General features: G+C 41.2%; 1 protein-coding gene across 18 annotated transcripts in view; it reads right to left on the minus strand.

Moving 5' to 3' along the window:
- Positions 1–18715, minus strand: part of Tenm2 (teneurin transmembrane protein 2) — a 1248268-nt gene that overhangs the window by 266848 nt on the left and 962705 nt on the right. For all 18 annotated transcript variants that reach the window (XM_087194517.1, XM_087194513.1, XM_087194515.1 and 15 more), the window contains one exon: positions 5291–5525. In XM_087194517.1, the coding sequence (XP_087050643.1) occupies positions 5291–5525 (235 nt within the window). The remainder of the gene's footprint in view (positions 1–5290; positions 5526–18715) is intronic.

Here is an 18715-nt window from a genome sequence, read left to right on the forward strand (position 1 = left end):
GAGGATAAGCATTGGGTTTTTTTTTTTTTCTGTTCCGAAAGGCACTATTATGTGTTGGTTAAGAACATGGGGTTTGTAATCAGGTAGACCCAGGTTCAAATCCCATCTCTGCCACTTACTATGGGGCGATATGAAACTTCATCTCCCCAAGACTTTGTTTTCTATTATTTAAAATAGGAACCATAACATACACTCAACAGAAGGGTGTAAGGGATTAAATGGGATTATATATTAAAGTGAAGTGCCAAGCAAAAAGTACTTGATAAAGAAAAATTGTTATTCACAGACCTATGTGATGATGTAGAATAAATTTAACAGAATTTCTACAGAGAGTTTTTTTAGAAGAGAAAAATTAATTACAAATATCTTTGGATACACTGAATAGTCTATTATTTACAAATGTGTGATATTCTGTTACTTACATTATTTTAGAATCAAATGTTCTGCCAAAAGTAACTGCACTTAATCCTCTTGCCACATCATAAATTTAACATATCCCAAACCGGACTTCTGATTTCTCCCGCAAAACCTATTCCTATTGCATCACTATTTACTCAGACTCACAAGTCAGAAAATTAATGAGAAATGAATGAGAAATCATTAATGTCTCATAATTCTGGCTTGCAAGCATACCTGACATCATGAATATGCAGCCCCATCCCCCCTAATCAAAGGCATACCACTTTTTATCTCACCTATTCCAATATCCTGCCAGCTGGACCTTTAGTCTACCCTACTCTAAAACTGTATCTATTATTTTACTTTCCTGTTTAAAATTCCTCAATGACTTTTCATTGTTCTTGGGTAAAGTCTAAAATCTTTAATACAGCCCAAAGCCTATACCATGCTGCACTTGCCTACCTTTCTAGTTTACATTCATTTCCTGGCATCTTAGTGATTCTTCACTGAGTAGTCACTATTTTTGCTGCCTAGAACTCTTTTTAAGCCTGATTAACACTCACTCACCCTCAGCTTAAATATATATTCCTTCTCAAGGCACTTACCACATTGTAGGGAAGGGCTTTTGTGTAGTCATAATTTGTTCATTTCCTGCATGCATCTACTTCACTATCTCTGTCAGGACAGGATTTTGCCCTTTTTGAATTCTCAGAGCCTGACAAGTGGTAGGGATTCTCACAGATATTTTTAGAATGAATAATGGAGGACCATCTTAAAAACAGCCTGACAACTTGTTTACAGGATGAGGAACTTGATGGTTAAAATTAGGGCTTCCAATACTTCCAAACTCAAAGGGAAGTTTTGTCCGGCTTAGGGATTCTCTTTGGGGAACTGCTATCCGGACAGAGTCAGAGAGAAGCTTGCTTCAGCAAAACATACAGAGAAAGAAAAGTCAAGTCCTGATGCTGAGCTGCTCTCTATGGTTTTAGGAAAGAGAAGCCGTCTTCAGACACTCTTAAAAAAGTCACTGACCAGGAAGCTCCTGATCTTGGCACTCGGTAGCAGAGGAAGAAATACACAGATGAGATCAACCAAGAATTGCATGTGGACTTATTCTAGGAGGTTCCACAAAAAGTACAGGAGAAAGCGGGGCATGGGGTGGGGGCAGTGAGGTATAGCACAGACTGCTTGCAGTTAGGTCTTCTGCCTTATGTTTGTTCCTTTTTGGATTATATCATGGCTTATACACAAAATGACAGCTTTCAGTAAGAGAAATTCATACGCATTGTTCCTTCATACAACTAATATTGATACAGGACTTACTTGCTTTTTTGTCTTACATTAAATTCCATATTGGTACTTTCCTATTTTCTGTCTGTGTCTTCTGAATCAGCACCCCAATCCTACTTGTCATCACACACAAGAAAAGAAAAGAAAATGAAAAAGCACAGTTCTGAGAAGATTGGACATGCCTCTCTAAGACTCATAGGGATTCGTACAGCTGTGCAGAAGGGCCAGGGTCCATTTCCCACTAGTCTAAAGAAGTACAGTGGGCTTGGCACGTGGTTCCTGGTTGTGGCAGAATGCCTGCTCGTTAATGCCAGGGTCATGAAGTTCTTTCATCACTTCCAGAAATCCACATTAATGAGAGAGGCATGGCTAAGCTATTTGTAAATTTCCACTGCATTTTATAAATTGGTGACTACATCATGATCAGCCCTCAGGATATCCTGTCTTTAATAGTTCTCTCTCCAGGATGTGATTAACCAATTCTGATTTGGTATGAGAGAGGGAAATGGGAATCCTATCACATTCTTATAATGAAGAACTCCCATACCTACTTACAGCATCATGCCTCTAAAAAGAACTCTTCTACTTCTATCCTTTCATGGGTAAGGAAATGACATTATTAAATTCACAATGTTATAGTATTTAAATGAATGAATTTGTCCAGTTCTCACCTGCCAAGATGATATGAAAAATAAAACAATAGAGAATGGGAACAAATAATATGCTATAGTATTGGACTTTTTCTCCTTTTCCAATATGCGAACTCTTACTCATTCCTCAAAACCCAGCTCAAACAGCCTTTAAGCTGTGAAATTTTTCATGACAACTCTGGGAGACTCAACCACTTCATTCACTATACAATCACTGTAACTTTTACCCTTCTATGATTGCAGCCACCATCTTCCTGCTTCTTGCTGACCTCCTCCTTTAGATTGAGAGCTTCAAGGAGAGAACGCATGTTGTACTCGTTACCTCTCTAGTATCTAACATTGCTTTTGGCATATTTGAAGAACTTAGTAAATATTTGCTAATAAGAGAATAAACTAAGAATATTTAAAAGTGAACCATATGTTTCAACAATCCTATGGACTACTGTTAAAATTTTGATCAACCAAGATTTTGATCAACAGTTGTACATTCACGGTCTATTTACTGGGATCCATGAGTGAAGTTTCAGATATTCACCACATTTGGTATACTGCATTTGATTTCTGCTAAAAGCCCCATCCCATGGCCTGGCATCCTTCAATCCTTGGCTTCCAAGTTTACTGATGAATGAACGCACAGATGTTGTTCTCACTCATTTGTTTTTTCTTTTCCTTTTGGGTAGACTTCAAGGTTCTGGCAAACCTGTTTACATGACAAAGTTTGGTAACTTTAACTCGCCTCTTCCAAATGCATCCTGGAAGTTTTCTAATTCTTGGAGAAATGCCAGATATCCATATGACCTGCAGTAGGACTCTAGAGATCAGAAAGTAAATTCTGGGAGAACCGACCTCAGGAAAACAGGAAAATAATCTGCAGGTTTTGTTGATTCTCTCTACCAGTTGCTTGTAATGAGGAGCTTTTATTATAAATGGTTTAAAATGAATCTCCTGGAAAACGAGTTGACTACATGAGAAGTATGCTTATGCATTGTATGTGTTCTGATCACCAAGGGGAGACGTCCTGTAAGAAGCAGACACTCTGATGGATCTGGTTCTATAAAAGGAACAATTAGGGCTATGAATTCAGATTTGTGGTTGTTCACCCATCAGACATTGTGCTACTTTATTTTGTGTGTAGGGAATGGTAGAGTTCTGTCTAATATGGCTTATAATTCATTATCTCCTGGAAGCCGTAGACTTCCTGCAGCTTTCCTTATTCTACATCTAGATTTTGCATCTTTAAAATAGCAATAGTTATCCTCTCTTTCTACCTTGGTGAGTTGATTTTAGGTTGAGTGAGGTAATGCTTGTATGCACTAATGACCAGCATACATAAAATGCACAAGAAAAATGAATTGCCAATGGTCAAGGAATTCTTCATCTTTACTTCATCTTTTCTGCTTTTCTACAATAGTGATCACACTTCCACTTCCTTTTCTTTATACCTTCTTTTCCTTCTTCATATAATCCATTATACCTAGCCTTTCTGTCCAGAAACTATTTTTCAAATAATGATCCATTAATGTAAAAATAAGCTGACAAGCACCCAGAACACTTTTGGGTAGTTTATAAATATGGGAGGAAAAAGACAGAAAATCTCATCCAGTCTTTAAGACCAGCATCGACTATAATAACATCCTGAGTCAAGCCTGGTTGACCAGTAGCTTCCAGCAAAACTGTTTATTATGGATTTATGTCAGCATAGATGTTTAAATTGTCTATTACATACAATATATAGATATAATTTTTATTGATTTGATGTCTTTTAAGTGCTAGAAATAAAGATTGTAGGCATGGTTAAAAATAATATAATTATCAGAAAATAAAATCAAAGTTTGGAGTGATTACAGTGACAAGGGTACACAGCATATTCATTTTCAAGATTTTATTTAAAAAACTAAAACAACAACAAAAAAGTAGCTAAGAAATAACTCCAAATGCCATGGCTTTCAAAATTGCTTCCAGCTGTGTGCAGAAAATTCACTGGCCATTACCAGAAAGATTACAGATTATTTCTGTCTTTCTTCAACTCTAAGTTATTAAAGTTTAAAAACTATTTGGGAACTTCTGGAAGGGTCAGTATGAACGAGGCCTTCTCTCTGTGTAGTCTCCACGATTCTTCCAGACAAGGAGACATTAGCAATAGGGGCACATGAACCATGGAAACATCTGGAGACAGGCCACAGAGCTGCCTCAATACCTGGCCAACCTGCTTGCAGCCTTTGCTGTCAATTATGGAGCAGACGTCACACCGTGACCTATGGGTCTTCCTCTAGGTCGCTGAGGTGTGCGTGGTTTTGGAGGACCAGAAGCGAAGGTGAAAAAGTACAGGAGCAAAAGCCAAACCAAACAAAGGCAGACCCAGAGATCATTTTCAGACTTCCCTGCTTACATCAGTGCGGCCCCTTTTTCCTTGTTTGTTTTTATACATTCTTGTTTGCCCCACAGGCATCAAGCTGTTAGTGTGTACAGGAGGGATTAAAGCGAGACTGCTTGTTGGATGAAATATAAATTAAAATTATACTTCTGTCAGTCTGGAATCTGGGATTGTTTCTCAAGGTCTCCCCAAACACTTAATTTCAAATGAGTCTTCATTTATTACTTCAGGAAAGGCCAAATGCATAATTTATCAGCAGCTTTCAGTCAATATACCCTTATAAGCACGTTTCCCATGAGCCTTTGAGTAAAAATATGTTATGCTAATTCTATTAGTTGGGTACACAAGAGCTGTCTAAGAGAGTAAACAAGCATTAAAAGGAGACACATGTGAACAAAGAAATACCTGTCAACCTACTGTCTGGGGTCAAATTGCCAAGGGAATAGGAGATGTTAAGCTTGTCTCATCATTTGCGCTACCCACCCACTCAGACTCTGAGACACCCAGTGGCGATGGGTGGGTGACAGGGCTAAGGTGACAGGAGAGTGTGACTCTCTGACAGGGGAAGAGGACTTACCGTGTCTCTAGTGGCACGTTGCTGTTTAGCACCCAACTGTCCTGAAGCTGCACGGACTCCGGTGTGGTGGCCAGGTCATTGGGTGCCGGGGCCGGGGCGTGGATCTGACTGCGCCGATTGGTCAGCGAGTTCCTGTTGAGGGAGTTGGCGGACGAGTGGTGGTGCGACAACGTGTGGTTGTGAGGGGGCGGAAGAGGGGGCCGCAGAGTTGACTGGCTGTGGTGGTTCGGAGGACCTGGAAGAAGAGGGAGGAGGAAGAGCTATCAGTGCCTGTGGGTCCCAGTCTCACGTACTCTGCAAACCTGGGAAGTCCTCGTGTGGACAATGGCTGGAAGCTATAAACTAGAGAGGCATGTGAAACGACAGAAAGCATTTCAGTGCCGAGAACAAATAAATAATATGCTTTAATTTGCATTTATGCATATGCATCCTATGAAGAATAATGACCAACAAGGTTAGGAAGGCCAAGGTGGATGAGGAGTGACCAGTGGGACTATTTGAAACATACTAACTAACACAGTACTACAAAAAAGGGAACATGGCACTTGGGGTGACCATTGCTGTGGCACATTTCTATTCCATTTCAGCATGCACCACTGTCTTCTTCCGCTACTCCTGCCTGCCTCTGCCCCTTCTCCTTCTTTTCCTTCTTTTCCTTCTGCGATGCTGGGGATGGAACCCAAGGCTTCACCCATGATGGGCAAATGCTCTCCCTCTAAGCTGCATCCCCAGAATCTGCACACAGTCTTTCAAATACAAACACTGATTTTATGGGAGCAGAAAGTAGAGTGATGGTCACCAAAGGCTGGAGAGGGTGAGCAGAGGTGGGGAGGGGCTGGCCCGTGGGTACACATTTACAGTGTTCTGTGTCCTACTGCACAGTGGGCTAATTACCATCGATGATAATAGGTTGTATATTCCAAAATGGCTAAAAGAGGAATTTGAATGTTTCACCACAAAGAAATAAATGCTTGATGCGACAGATTATGTTAATCACCCTAATCTGATCATTATACAACGTATACATGTATCCCCCAAAATGTGTACAATTTTTGTGTATCAATTGAAAATAAAGCTGAGGTATAGCTCAGTGTCAGAGTGCTTGCCTAGCACATACAAAGCTCTGAGCGATAGCTAACACAGCTAAATAAATACATAAAATTAATTAATGATTCTTTTTAAGGGAAATAAACATATATACACACGTCTTTTAATTTGTGTACACCCCAAGTTAGGGAGTCTCACATTTAAACCCCTGGTCCGGCAGGAAAGTGAATGGAGCCAGTTGTGAACTGAATAGCACTGAAGAGGAGACAGCGGAGCAGAGTCCTTAGGGGCCCAGGCTGCTGTGGTCACATGGGACCAAGGGAGGGTGGAAGGTACTAGACACGGCTTCTTGTTTTGTTGGAAAAGCTGAGAAGTCTGGACCTGCGGATGAAATTTCCTGGGTTTTGTAGGTGTTGACAATTAACTCAAAATAAATAAATACATAAGTAGGTATGTATGAAAACACACATATGTCTGTATATACGATTTTTAAAAAGTGAGCTGACAAAGCACACCTGCGAGCCTGCTCTAACTTCTCTTCTGAGAGATGAACCCTGAGGACTCTCTCTGGAGAAGGTCAGGGGAGAGGTTTCAAGTCATGGTTTCCACTCCAGACTGTATCCTGTTTTTAAAGTAATGACATCTTCTATCTTTGCAGGAAAAATGAACAAATGAGAGCTCTACCTCTGGAAATATTCCCGCATAGTGATAAAAACAGACAACTCTGCACATGGTTTTTGTAACAACCGATTCTCAATCTGCACGGTGAAGTAGATTAGGCACGGTGAAAAGGAAAGTAGTTCACTATGCAACGTAAGCCTATAATTTCATTTTAATGGATGCGGAAACATGACTTTTAATTTGTGTCCTTTGAGAAAGTTTATTTTTTGAAGTCTCCAGTCAGGGCTGGCAGCTCACCAGGTGACTGCTGAGCCTTGTCATTTTGGCCCCTGCCAACTCTTAAAATCCTCAGCCCCTGCTGTCCTGGCTTTAAGAAGTTGGCTCAAGTCATTTAAACAAGCAATTTGACACAAATTTCAACTACTTGTCTCCTTATGTGGCCGGGCTACATCTCCAAAAGGTGTAATCTACATGCTAGGTTTCCCGCAAAGCCTGCAGAAACATTCTGAGGAAAAGACAACATGTCAAGAAGATACTAGGTTTAGAGACCATCATGACCAACAAAACAGGAAGGAAAAAATGTGGAGGAAAACTGGTTCCTTGAAGTTTGCATCTCTGGACTGAAGCTACTTGGGGAATTTTTTTTTTTTAACATCCAGAAAAAGATAACTAAAACCCAGTGGGGAATGCCACAGAACAGGTGTATGGATTTTAAATCGTGTCCTCCAAATGAACCTGTAATTCATGTTTTACATTATGCATCAGTGACACTTTAAATATATCTTTGAGGGAGTTCATAGCTGTACCAGGCTATTATATTTTCTGGCATTGTTGTCTATCTAGTAATGTATTATTACAAAGTTATTCAGCATTTGTCTGTCTCCCATTAGTGGAAAGAGGTGGGCAGGGGGGGTGAAATGATGTAATAACGATTCCTCAGAGATGCTGTCCAAGGCCCTTCACGCATGCTTAATGAATTCTCATGCCTTTCTTCCCCTCTCTAAACTCCCACCCTAGTGGTATCATTATTCCCCATTAGGTAATGATGAGACTTGCCTGGGGCAGATGAGGTGAGACAGTGTACAATGAGAATCCACCCTCTCCACCCTCAAGCCCTGGCTTCCCATTGCTCTCTGTCCCCAGTCCCACCCTGGCCCTCCAAACCACACACTCCGTCCAAGTACTGAGGCCTGTAAGGGATTCCACTCACTAACTGTCATGCCGTCACTCCTGCTTCCTGTTTGTTCACCTGGAGCTAAGTTTTCCTTGCCCACCCCAGCCTGGGTGGCCTCCTCTGTCCCTCTGTGTTCCGATGGGGGGAATTCCTGCAGTTGCCAGTAAGTGACGGTACCCAGGGGTGCTGCCTGGGGGGCAGACACAGCGGCTTAGATGCTATGCACTGTGTTCCAAGTAAAACGGATGATGTGTTTCCTAGTCAGCTGGAAAAAAAGTCAAATTCTCTTTCCATTTTTCCTAAAGAGAAAGCTTAGAACCTTTGGAAGAATTGGAGAAAAAAAGAGGAGAAGATAAAAGAATATTTAATTCTCCACTCATTCTACCCTCCTGTGAAGCAGCATTCTATTTCACTGCAAATACATTAAATTATCGATAACCAAAACATAAAATTATCCAGTATCCTTAGTATTAGAAGGTTCCTAATTATCGTGGTTATTTATTTCCACTGTTACGTTGATTTTATTTGCTCACGGACCTATCCAAAAGTCAGATTTTCAAGTAGGTGAAGAAGACAGAAGGAAAGGACAATCACAATACAGAGTAATAAATGCTACCACTGGGGAATATACAGAGTGACGTGGGAATGCCTGAGAGAGGGACATAGCTAGAGGTTAGGAGATAAAATCAAAAGGACCATTCAAGGATTGAGCCTGCCACTTCTGGTTGCAGATCCAGAGCATACTACCTTGCTTCTTTAATATCAGTTTACTCATGTGCAAAGCAGTGAAAAACAGCAGAAACTACTTGCTAAGGTTGCTGTGAAAGTTAGGGAAAAAGGATGACTGCAAGGCAGCTAAACATGTTACCTGACGACTGGTGAGTTCCCCAGAGCTATGTACTTAGAACACTGGTTCTTTCTGGGATAAAGCGATGGATAAAATATAACTGCAGCTCTGAGTTGTGAGTAGAGAGAGGAAATCGAGGCTTCATTTATCTAGGTCAAAAGTGACAGATTGGCAGCTCTCAATGAGAATATTATCAAAAATTCAAGATCAATATTTTATAGAGTATTCAAATTGCTTCTAGAACAAAAATCAAAATTAAAATACTGAATATTCTCTCAAGGCAATAGGATAGAGGTAAATGCTCCTGGGCTGTTTCTCCAGTTTGCCCTGAGCCCTAACCATTCCTGTTATCTTATCTTGCTGGAAACAATCAATTGTATTCTTGTCTCCTGGTATTACAGTTTGACTCCTAGTTCGAACAGAGGCACGCTGGTATTCAGTGTAGGTAATGTCCCTCTAACGTGACAAGATCCTGCTACAGCTAATAAGCCCAGGCACTTTTTGCATTTATCAGCTTTTGTCATAGCCATTCACCATACTTACTGGCTGGGAAGTTTTTCTATTTCAAAAGTGCAGACAATTGTCTGACAACACACCTTACTACTTTCCAAGAAGCTAAAACGCATAAAAAGCCCTTCTCCCAAACAAAGGATGCCTCCACTCCATGATGAGAGAAAAATGAAAAGGCCTTAATGTCTATTCTAAGTCTCAAACATTTATTTGGTTTAATTAATGTGCATATTATTTATGGCTGTATTACATAAATATAAAAATCCCACGATAATACAATTTAACCACAAATAACTGCATCGCCTAAGTGCTTACACAGTATCAACCCAATAAATATACTATCAATAGGCAAAAGGCAACTGTCATTAAAACCTCACTGCCAAACTATTATATGGCACCTGATTTGTCTTGCATCAGGAACCTTGAAGTTATTTTTAGGAACTGGGTGGCTTTTATTTTTCGCAAGAAGGAACTGTGGTACTGGTTCTTTACTAAAAGCTAAAGTAGGTACAGTCAAGTCTCCTAGAAAAGATAAGTGAATTTCTAGGCAGGGGCTTCCTTGTATATCAAGACGTGAAGTGCATGCAGGAGCTGCACTCCAACTCTGGGTACAATGTGATCCGAGTGTCTGTGCTTTAGACATTTTGTGGGAGAGCTCCTGCTAGTTGATTTTGCCATGAAAGTCATTCACATGTTTCCTCTGGCATTTGCTCATTGGCTGATAATGGAGTCTTAAGGAAAACCAAGCAGTTCTGTCTCCTTGAGTAGCAACACCAATTCCAGCAAAGATCTGAGGACTACAGATCTTGGTACACACACTCTTGGGCTGACTAGAGCAGAGTTGTTCAAATACACATGGAAACAACCAACACCTACATTTAAAATAATGCAAAGGCGGAATTTTCTGGGGAGCTAAAGAAGCAAATTATTAATAATTGGCTATTGTTGTTGTACTCTGTCTTAATAAACAGCTAGGGGAGGCATTTAGGCTGGGTCTGCTCTTGCCAAGGGCAAGGGTATGAAGGAGTGAGAGGGCAGGGGCACAATGAAATGGCCTTGTCTTGCTTTAGAGTGTGCACCGAGTTTCCCTGGTGATTCAAAATGATGATGAAGTGTACAAAAGAAAAAATAAAAGTAAGGGCCCTCCTACCATTAACAAATCACTCATTCCTTGAGTGATTTATGCATCTCACTGTTGGTCTTTAAGCATATCAACCCCCTCAGACCTGAGATGATGAATGAACCACAAACCCTCTCCCCTCTTTCCTGGACCCTCCTCTCTGAGGCAAGTCAGATCTTGACAGCAATTTGAAGTTGCTAGAAGTGGGGCTGGTGTTGGCAGAAAGTTGGGAATCTCTGGTTGATGAAAACTCTGTTCAAATTTGACTTTGGATGGGAGCCAGAGGGGTGAAGTCTTTCCAGAATAGCAGCCTTGGTTAGAAGTAAGAAGGGTGAACTTGATTACAGATGGCCAGACTGACAGTTGGCTCTGAGCTCCTACTAAAAATGCAACCACTGGAAAGCTATGTACTTTTTTCTGTTTCTTCATCTGCAGAATGGGTAATTTAATTTCTCATATATGGGTTTTAGGAAAATGAGATGAAAGTATACTTCTAAACAGCCTAGCACAATTCTTGGCACATAGGAGCTATTAATAAGGACTATTAATGTATTATTATTTGGTATAATTAATGCTACTGATAATAGTAATAGCAGCCACGGCAACTCTGGCTCTGAGGAAAGGGACGAGTACCTCCTGGGAAGTCACAGAGCCAGGAACCTAGCTCTTTGAGATGTACTTTTGGAGGGAAATTTCAAAAATGAACATATGGAAGTAAAATCCCCACCTCTGGGCCCCCCATCTTCAAATTCAGACTGCAGAAAGGAAGAGGGACTCAGTGACGCGGCCTGGGGCATTGATATGGGCTAGTCCCAAGAATGTGTTCTGAAAGATCATGAAAGTGAAACTGAGGAACCAGAACTGTTCCATTTCCACAAAGAAAACAGTAACTGTTAATGGCAATAACACCATAATACTGACCACAGGAGCTATGAGTTACGTCCTCCTTGCGTGTCTGGTACTATGCAAAATCTTGTGCATAAGCGATTTGTATAGTAATACCTCGATTCACGAACACTTCTGCTCACAAACAATTCCGTTCTCAAAAGCATTGAACAAAATTTGCTTCGGTTCACAAACTCCACATCGGATGACAAACACAAGAGTGACCTGCTTGCCCACACAAACACAAATGTGGCCATCTCCTCCCAAATCGTAAAACATGAACTGAGGTATCACTGTATACATTGCCCCTCACTCTCATGGGGCAGGTCGCTTATCTTCCCCATTTCACAGATGCAGCAAGTGAGGTTGAGAGAAGTTAATACACCAAACATCGCACAGCTTAGTAGGTGGTATTTTGTTATTTCTTATGTGATCCCAAGGTCTTTTCCTCTCCTAGCCATATGCAAAGGAACATAAACAAGATCAGAGCATTCATCACAGAGAGACAGGACAGTGGCCTGGGTGGATGTTCACCTACCAAGTACAGAGGAAAACTAGTTTGAATCATTGTTTTTTTTGCACATATGCTTAAATGGCAGAATCAAATCTTGTGAGAAATTGGAGGGAAGCACCCAACTCCAGGCTCTGCACTGCCTCACGATGCTGCTTGATTCAGGAGAAATAGGCCAGAACAGCCAAACTGCAGCACAATGTCTTTTTTATGCCTTCCCTAAAGGCCCTCCCCCGCCCTCTTCAGCTGCTCCCTGGCTCCACTACCAGGGCTGTGAGGGCTGAGCGGCGGAGAGGTCTGTCAGAAGCAGAGCTGAGGGCATGCTCCGTTCTGGCTTGTCCTGCCCTTTTCTGACTGGAGGTATTTTGCCAACACCTGGGGATGGAGGGGTAAAGGGAGTGGGTCCAAGTCTAGCCTCCTCCTGTGTTTGGAAAGACATTTCTTTATTCGTCGGGAAATATTGGGCACTTTGGACTTTGAGCTTGCTCCTTTTTTTTCGGCCTTAACATCTACTGAATGATTTGTCTCCCAAAGCAGGGACTTCTCTTCTCTGGCCTCAACCCGGGTGGTATTGCTGGCTTTCCAGAGTAGGTGAACAGTCTGTAGTATTATCTCACTGTGACTGCGGCAAGCTGGAGCTGAAGCCTTGCAGAGGAGAGGAGAAAGAAGGAAGGAGAGTGCAAGAGCGACCCAAATTCCCTCTTCATTCTCATTTCCCAGCACTTGGCTCCAGCTCTGGCCAGTGCCTCGTGGCAGAGGGGCATGCACTGTCCTGTCCTAGGGAACTGTTCTTGGCAGAAGGACCTCACTCAGGCTGAACAGAGGACCCAGGAAGATGAGGGCTGTGTTCACTTGGAAGGAAGGATTTATAGCTCCTCACTTCAGAAAAATATATGACCTCAGAGAAAAGCCATGCCGAGTACATTCGCAACGACACACAGATCAGTGCTGCGTGGCAGAGGCATGGGAATTAGTGTCACAAGGAGCAATCATTTGTAGGCTTAGAAACCAAAGTTTTGTCAGCTCTCCCTGTATTCATGAAAGATGAGGGTTGGAGGGAAAGGTTAGAACCTCTAAAAACAATAACTTTCATTTACTCAGCACCAGTTGCGTGAGAAGCACTCTGCATATTGCATCCAATTTAAAACTTGCAACACCTTTCAAAGTGGATACGTTCTTCCTTTTGAAGATGAGATAACGAAGGAGCAGGGAGGCTAACTGATAAGTCTCCCACCTCAAATTTGGCATTGAACTGTAACATATCTGTGTCCCTCCTGGGTACGCACTTTGCATACTCAGTACCTCTCTTTTATGACCCTCAGCACATGGTTTTATGTTATTTCTGGTTTCTCTTTTATTCATTATGTTACTAGTTCCTCAGGGAAAAGGGTCTGTTCCTCCCATTTGTACTTCACCCAGGGGAAGCCACAATGACCGAGACAGCACTAGCAGCCAAAGAATGAATGGACAACCTATGTCCTGGGTGCTCGTATGTGAAAGTTTCAGTGGAGAGGGATCAGAGTATATCCCTAGCTCTGTCTTTTGAGCAATCCAGTTGATTGCTGGAATCAACAGTGAGCCTTTCTTAATCCTCCTAAATCTTTTTCTCTTGAGAAATTCCTTTACTAGAGAGACAATCCGACACAGGGAGAAGGTGACTTTGACTCCTGTCTTCAATGGTGATTCTGTCTGATCACCTTTTATTTGTTCTCAAATACCTGATATATTATAAAATTCGCCTCTTGAAAGTATACATTTTGGTATTTCTTTAGTATACTCAATGAGCTGTGTAACCATCATTACTATCAAATTTTAGAACATTTCATCAACCTCAAAGCAAACACCATACCCCTTGGCAATTCCTCCCCGTTCCTCCCCTCTCTCCCACAGCCTCTGGCAGAAGTGAATCTATTTCGTTTCTATGGCTTTTCCTATACTGGACATTTCACAGAAATGTTGATTTTTTTTCAAAACCATGATGTCTGTCCCTTGAAGCCCTTTTGGAGCCGATCAAAGTTAAATTTCAGATGGGCACACTTTTGCAACTTCAAAATATCTTTCCCTGAAGCAGATCTTCCATTGGTGCCTTTTGGCCAAGCCCCTGCTGCTATTGATAATTTTCAGATGGAGACTGTCACTGAGGGTCACTGGATAGCGGAGAGTCTGAGCAGGAGCCTGGAATTTGCTCTAATGGTTCAGCTGTGGCCAGATCACAGTGGAGGGCCACACCTGTTCAGTGCAAGCCCAGCTGGGCTCAGGCAGGCACTGTTGTGGGGAGGAGGGAGAAGGAGGATCTTGAATTTGGTGCCCAGTCACCAGCTGCCTTGGGCTTAAGTGTTTAATAGCAAACAGTTGCCTTCTTTGGGATCGATTTGGGATCGACTTTCCCAAATAGGGCAAGTTCTCAAGCAGGATGGATCAGGAAGACATTTTAATGTTAGGTGTTCTACCATTTTACCATACCCCATGCTCAGTCTTTGCTTTGCTAAATCATTAGGAAAATATTCCTTGCAATCAATGTCAACTCCACTGGATACACACACACACACGCATGTGAGCATGCGCGCACACACACATGATAGACAGACAGACAGACTGATCACTTGAAATACTTGAGAAGAACTCTTCTAAAGAGGAGATTTTATTGCAAAGTTCTATCTGAGCAGTGCCTATCTGAGCATTTCCATAAATCTACATTACCCTAGGTATTTGGGCATCCTCTGGGAGAGGAAAGCTTATCAGTAGAAAGTAATGATTTTGGGTTTTTCAATTGCCCTAAGGATCTTGACAATACTATTAAGACCCATGAGCTCCCTGTCGAGAAGTTTAGGAGTGAAATTATTAATACGTGCAGACGTTATGCTGATTGTTGCACTGTAGCAGAAAATACTGTCTGTTATTTGAGCTGCATTATCACTTTCCCAAGCAGAGAATTGCATCAAAAATTTAAACTCTTCTCATCCCTGCTCATCACATAGCTTTTCAAGGTCTTATTGTAAAATAGGTTGGGCATGCTTTGGATATTTCCCTACTTATGAAAGATAATATGTTTTTCAAAGACCAAACTAATTTTTTTTGGGGGGGGCAGCCCCTCATAGTAGAATTCCCTCCCATCAAGATGCCATTTTTTTTTTAGCCCTTTAAGTAGATTTTTTGTGGAGTGTATTTTATTCCTTCTTTTGTTCTTTCTTTGAGACATTCATGATATTTCCCCCAAACAAAGGAAGAGGACCAAAACAAAGATAAAATATGATTTTGATTTCAGATTGAGCCTCTGATGAACACAGTGACACGGACAAACTGTGACCCATACCGTTCATTAACAGCAAGAATGACCAAGGCAAACCAGCTAAATGGCAAGGGTGGGATAAAGGTTCCAGGAGCATTTTCACTTCAAAGCTCAGCAGAATTATTTACTATCTGGGTGACCTTTTCCCAAAATCTCTCCTGGTACATGTCTTATAGGGCAAGGGAACAAGAGTTTCTCCATGCTATATAAACAGAAGTCAGCTGAATGTCAGACCCTGGCCTCTGTCCTCTTTCATGGCAAGTGGCAGCTGATGTAATGGGATGTATAGGGTGGATTGCAGGAGACATTTTCAGAATACCTTTTCTGTCTTCAGAATACACACACACACACACACACACACACACACACACACACACACGCACAAGTAATTACCCAAGAAAAACAAATATCTGAGCACTTCCTGAAGCAGAATCTATGGCCCAGAATTACATGGCTCAAGCTTGCTGTCAGACAGAGTGCCCTTTGGATTTTGTTCATAATTGTTTATTGGTTTCTTTCAAAGTTGTTTTGGAGTTGCTTTTATCTTCCAATTAAAGTGGTTCAGACCTCGCCAATGCTCATGGTCTCTCTTCTTATGCAGCATGAAGGATGAGCAGAAGTGCCTAGTGGCTGAGCAGGGAAAGATGAGAAAATACCCATCTCTACCCAAGATGCAAACAATTTTAGAAAAACACTGGACGGGAGGCATGTGTGCTGGAGAACCTTCAGTTTTAGGGCACGATGAGGAGTCAATGCCATCAGACTACTGACTGCCATGGTGTACCACTGGAAAAACTGGATCCTATATAGTCAGAGTTTCTCTCACCATTTCCAGGGCTTCTTAGGTCTCCGAGATATTGATCTCTCTAGTTTGGCCTGGGGCACTGTTGGCATTAGGCAACCATAATCTTGAGGTACTTAACCTTTGTATGCCTCTATTTCCTCATCCATAAGCGGTTCCATCCTAAAAGGTGGTTAATTACAGTTCCCTTATGGTAAAGACAGTTAAATGAGATAGTACATTCAAAGCTCTCAGAACATGCATTACAAATAAAGGCAATCAGTAAATGCCAATATTCATTTATTTTATGCCTGAATAGGCTAATTCTTTCTTGAGGTGGTAGATAAGGAAGTGACATAGAAGCTAGAATTCAAAGAATATTATTTGGATGACTTGAAGTTTTTCTCTTACCAGATGTTTTTAAGGTAAATAGAACCATTAAGAATAAGGGATCCTTTGTTCTACTAATGAGTTAAAGTAGCTCTGGGTCTTACAGAATAGTAAAATAAGTGGGCTTATTTTTCATATTTGAAACTCAAATGCACTGGAATAAATCTATCAGATGTTGGACAATTTGAACTGCCTTGTAGTAGCTACATTCCTTTGATCAAGTCTTTTGTTGTCTATGAAAATCAGCACAAGAAAGGCCTAGGTTTTCTTTAGCACTGCTAGTGATAAAGCATCAGCCCCCTTTTGCGTAAAAATTCTACAGTAAAATCAAGATTTTTAAGTTTCTCTGGCTCATTTATGAGCCACACAGGTTGTTTTATCGTTGCAATCCACTGTTGAATGACTTACTAATGTCCTGAGCTGCTCGCTAGATTTGGTTGGTTTAAGTCATAAATTAGCAATTTGTTTCTCAGAGCTTCTTGGGTTACTGAAACATTTAGTATTTATCACCCCAAATGGGCTCATTCTTAATCCCATAATGCAGAGAGGGAGTCATCTCTCATGTGAAATAAATCAGATTTGGTAGGGGAAATAATCTCCATTTCTAACACTGCTTATCTGACACTTTAATAGTATGATCTAGAAAGGTTTTTCTGATCAGATGATATTTGATCAGAGACCTGAAAGGGAAAGAACCATTCCACTATTTGGAAGAGCAATGCTTCAGGCAGAGGAAATAGCAAAAACAAAGGCATTTTAAATCTGGCACAGGAATAGGGATTGATTGGAAAAGAAGCCTAGGTCTGTTGTCAGCTTTAAGCCTGGTTCTTGAAGAAAGCATTGAAATAAACAAAAAAGGTTCTAGAGCCTTACTGGCTTGTGCCTGATTTGGAAACCAGTCAAGTAGGATTCTGCCCCAGGCCCTTTGCACTTGCTAAAGCCTTAGTCTGAGGATACACATAATTGAGTAACTCACTCCTTCACTGTCTGCCAGTAGCAGCTCAAATGTCATCTTGAAAGATAACCTCAGTTGCCTCATCCTGCTTAATTTGCTTTCTTTCTCCCTAAAGTACTTCTTGACACCCATTTTTTAAAAAATCCTATCTTTTTGCACTAGAAAGCAAACATCATGAAGGCAAAGATACTATTTTATTCTCTGTTGAATGGATGCTCTTGTCACACTTGGGTGGTTTAATTAACTAGTTGGTTAATTATACCTTAACAAGTACAGCAAAAGCAAAGGGGTTGAAAGCATACTAAATTCCAACAGGAATGCTGCTGGAATATTTCCAAGGGGATGTTGCATGGTATCACTTGGGACAAAGGTCAAAAACTTGAACTTTGCCAAACTTCAAGAAAACCATTGTGGGTGCCCTTGCCAAAACCTAATTCATTCATTCTCTCTGTCTCTGTCTCTCTGTCTCTCCCTATCTCTATATCTCCAACTATAGCATTTTTTTCCCTCTCTTGCAGCCACCCAAACATGACAACAAATGCTTAGGAGCAGAGATCCCCATGGAATGAAGGAGGGCAGAGTCCTCCTTCAAACCCCAAGTAGAAATGACACATTTTACTCCCACACACTGCATAACAGGATCTCCTGTGGCCCTCTCTGCCATCTGAAAAATGTTCACTTTCCATCACAAAACCATCGCGCTAAAAAAAATCTTTGCTAAAGGCCTCTGTCTCACCTGGGCAGCATGGATCCTAATTCATCTATTGTATCTGATGATACAAAAAGCAACTGAATTGGCAAGGAAAAAAAGATAGTACTGCTAAGGGTTTGCACATCAAAAACAAGATATATGGAATTCCACCTCCTTCGGGAAGCCTTTTCAGATCAGATGAGATGAAATACTGACTTTCTCAACCAGCCGTGCTGATGGGTGGAAGGTATTTCATAATGGCTCTGTTCTAGGTCTAACAACTGGAGCTTTGACACAGACTTGAACACCTCCAGCTGGTCATATGTAGCCCTTAAATATGCCTCTCTGACCTACAAATGACATATAATCAGTTTCCAGTCTATGCGTACTTCTTTGTACAGAGCTAGCAAACCATATGTGAGTAGCCCCTTGCTAAAGCTTCTTGCATTTTCTGTGAGAAATCCGAGAATGTGATGATACCTTTACAAAATTCCTTTTGTCTTCTCTCCAATTAAATTCCTTGCATAAGAACAGTGACACATGACCTGAGCTCTTTGTCCATTTACTTTTATTCATTTATTTGTATATTTATCCTCTTTTTCAT

This window comes from Heterocephalus glaber, unplaced genomic scaffold, assembly GCF_053883595.1.
Source record: "Heterocephalus glaber isolate CG9 unplaced genomic scaffold, H.glaber_assembly_v1.0 deba00001606, whole genome shotgun sequence".
NCBI lineage: Eukaryota > Metazoa > Chordata > Mammalia > Rodentia > Bathyergidae > Heterocephalus > Heterocephalus glaber.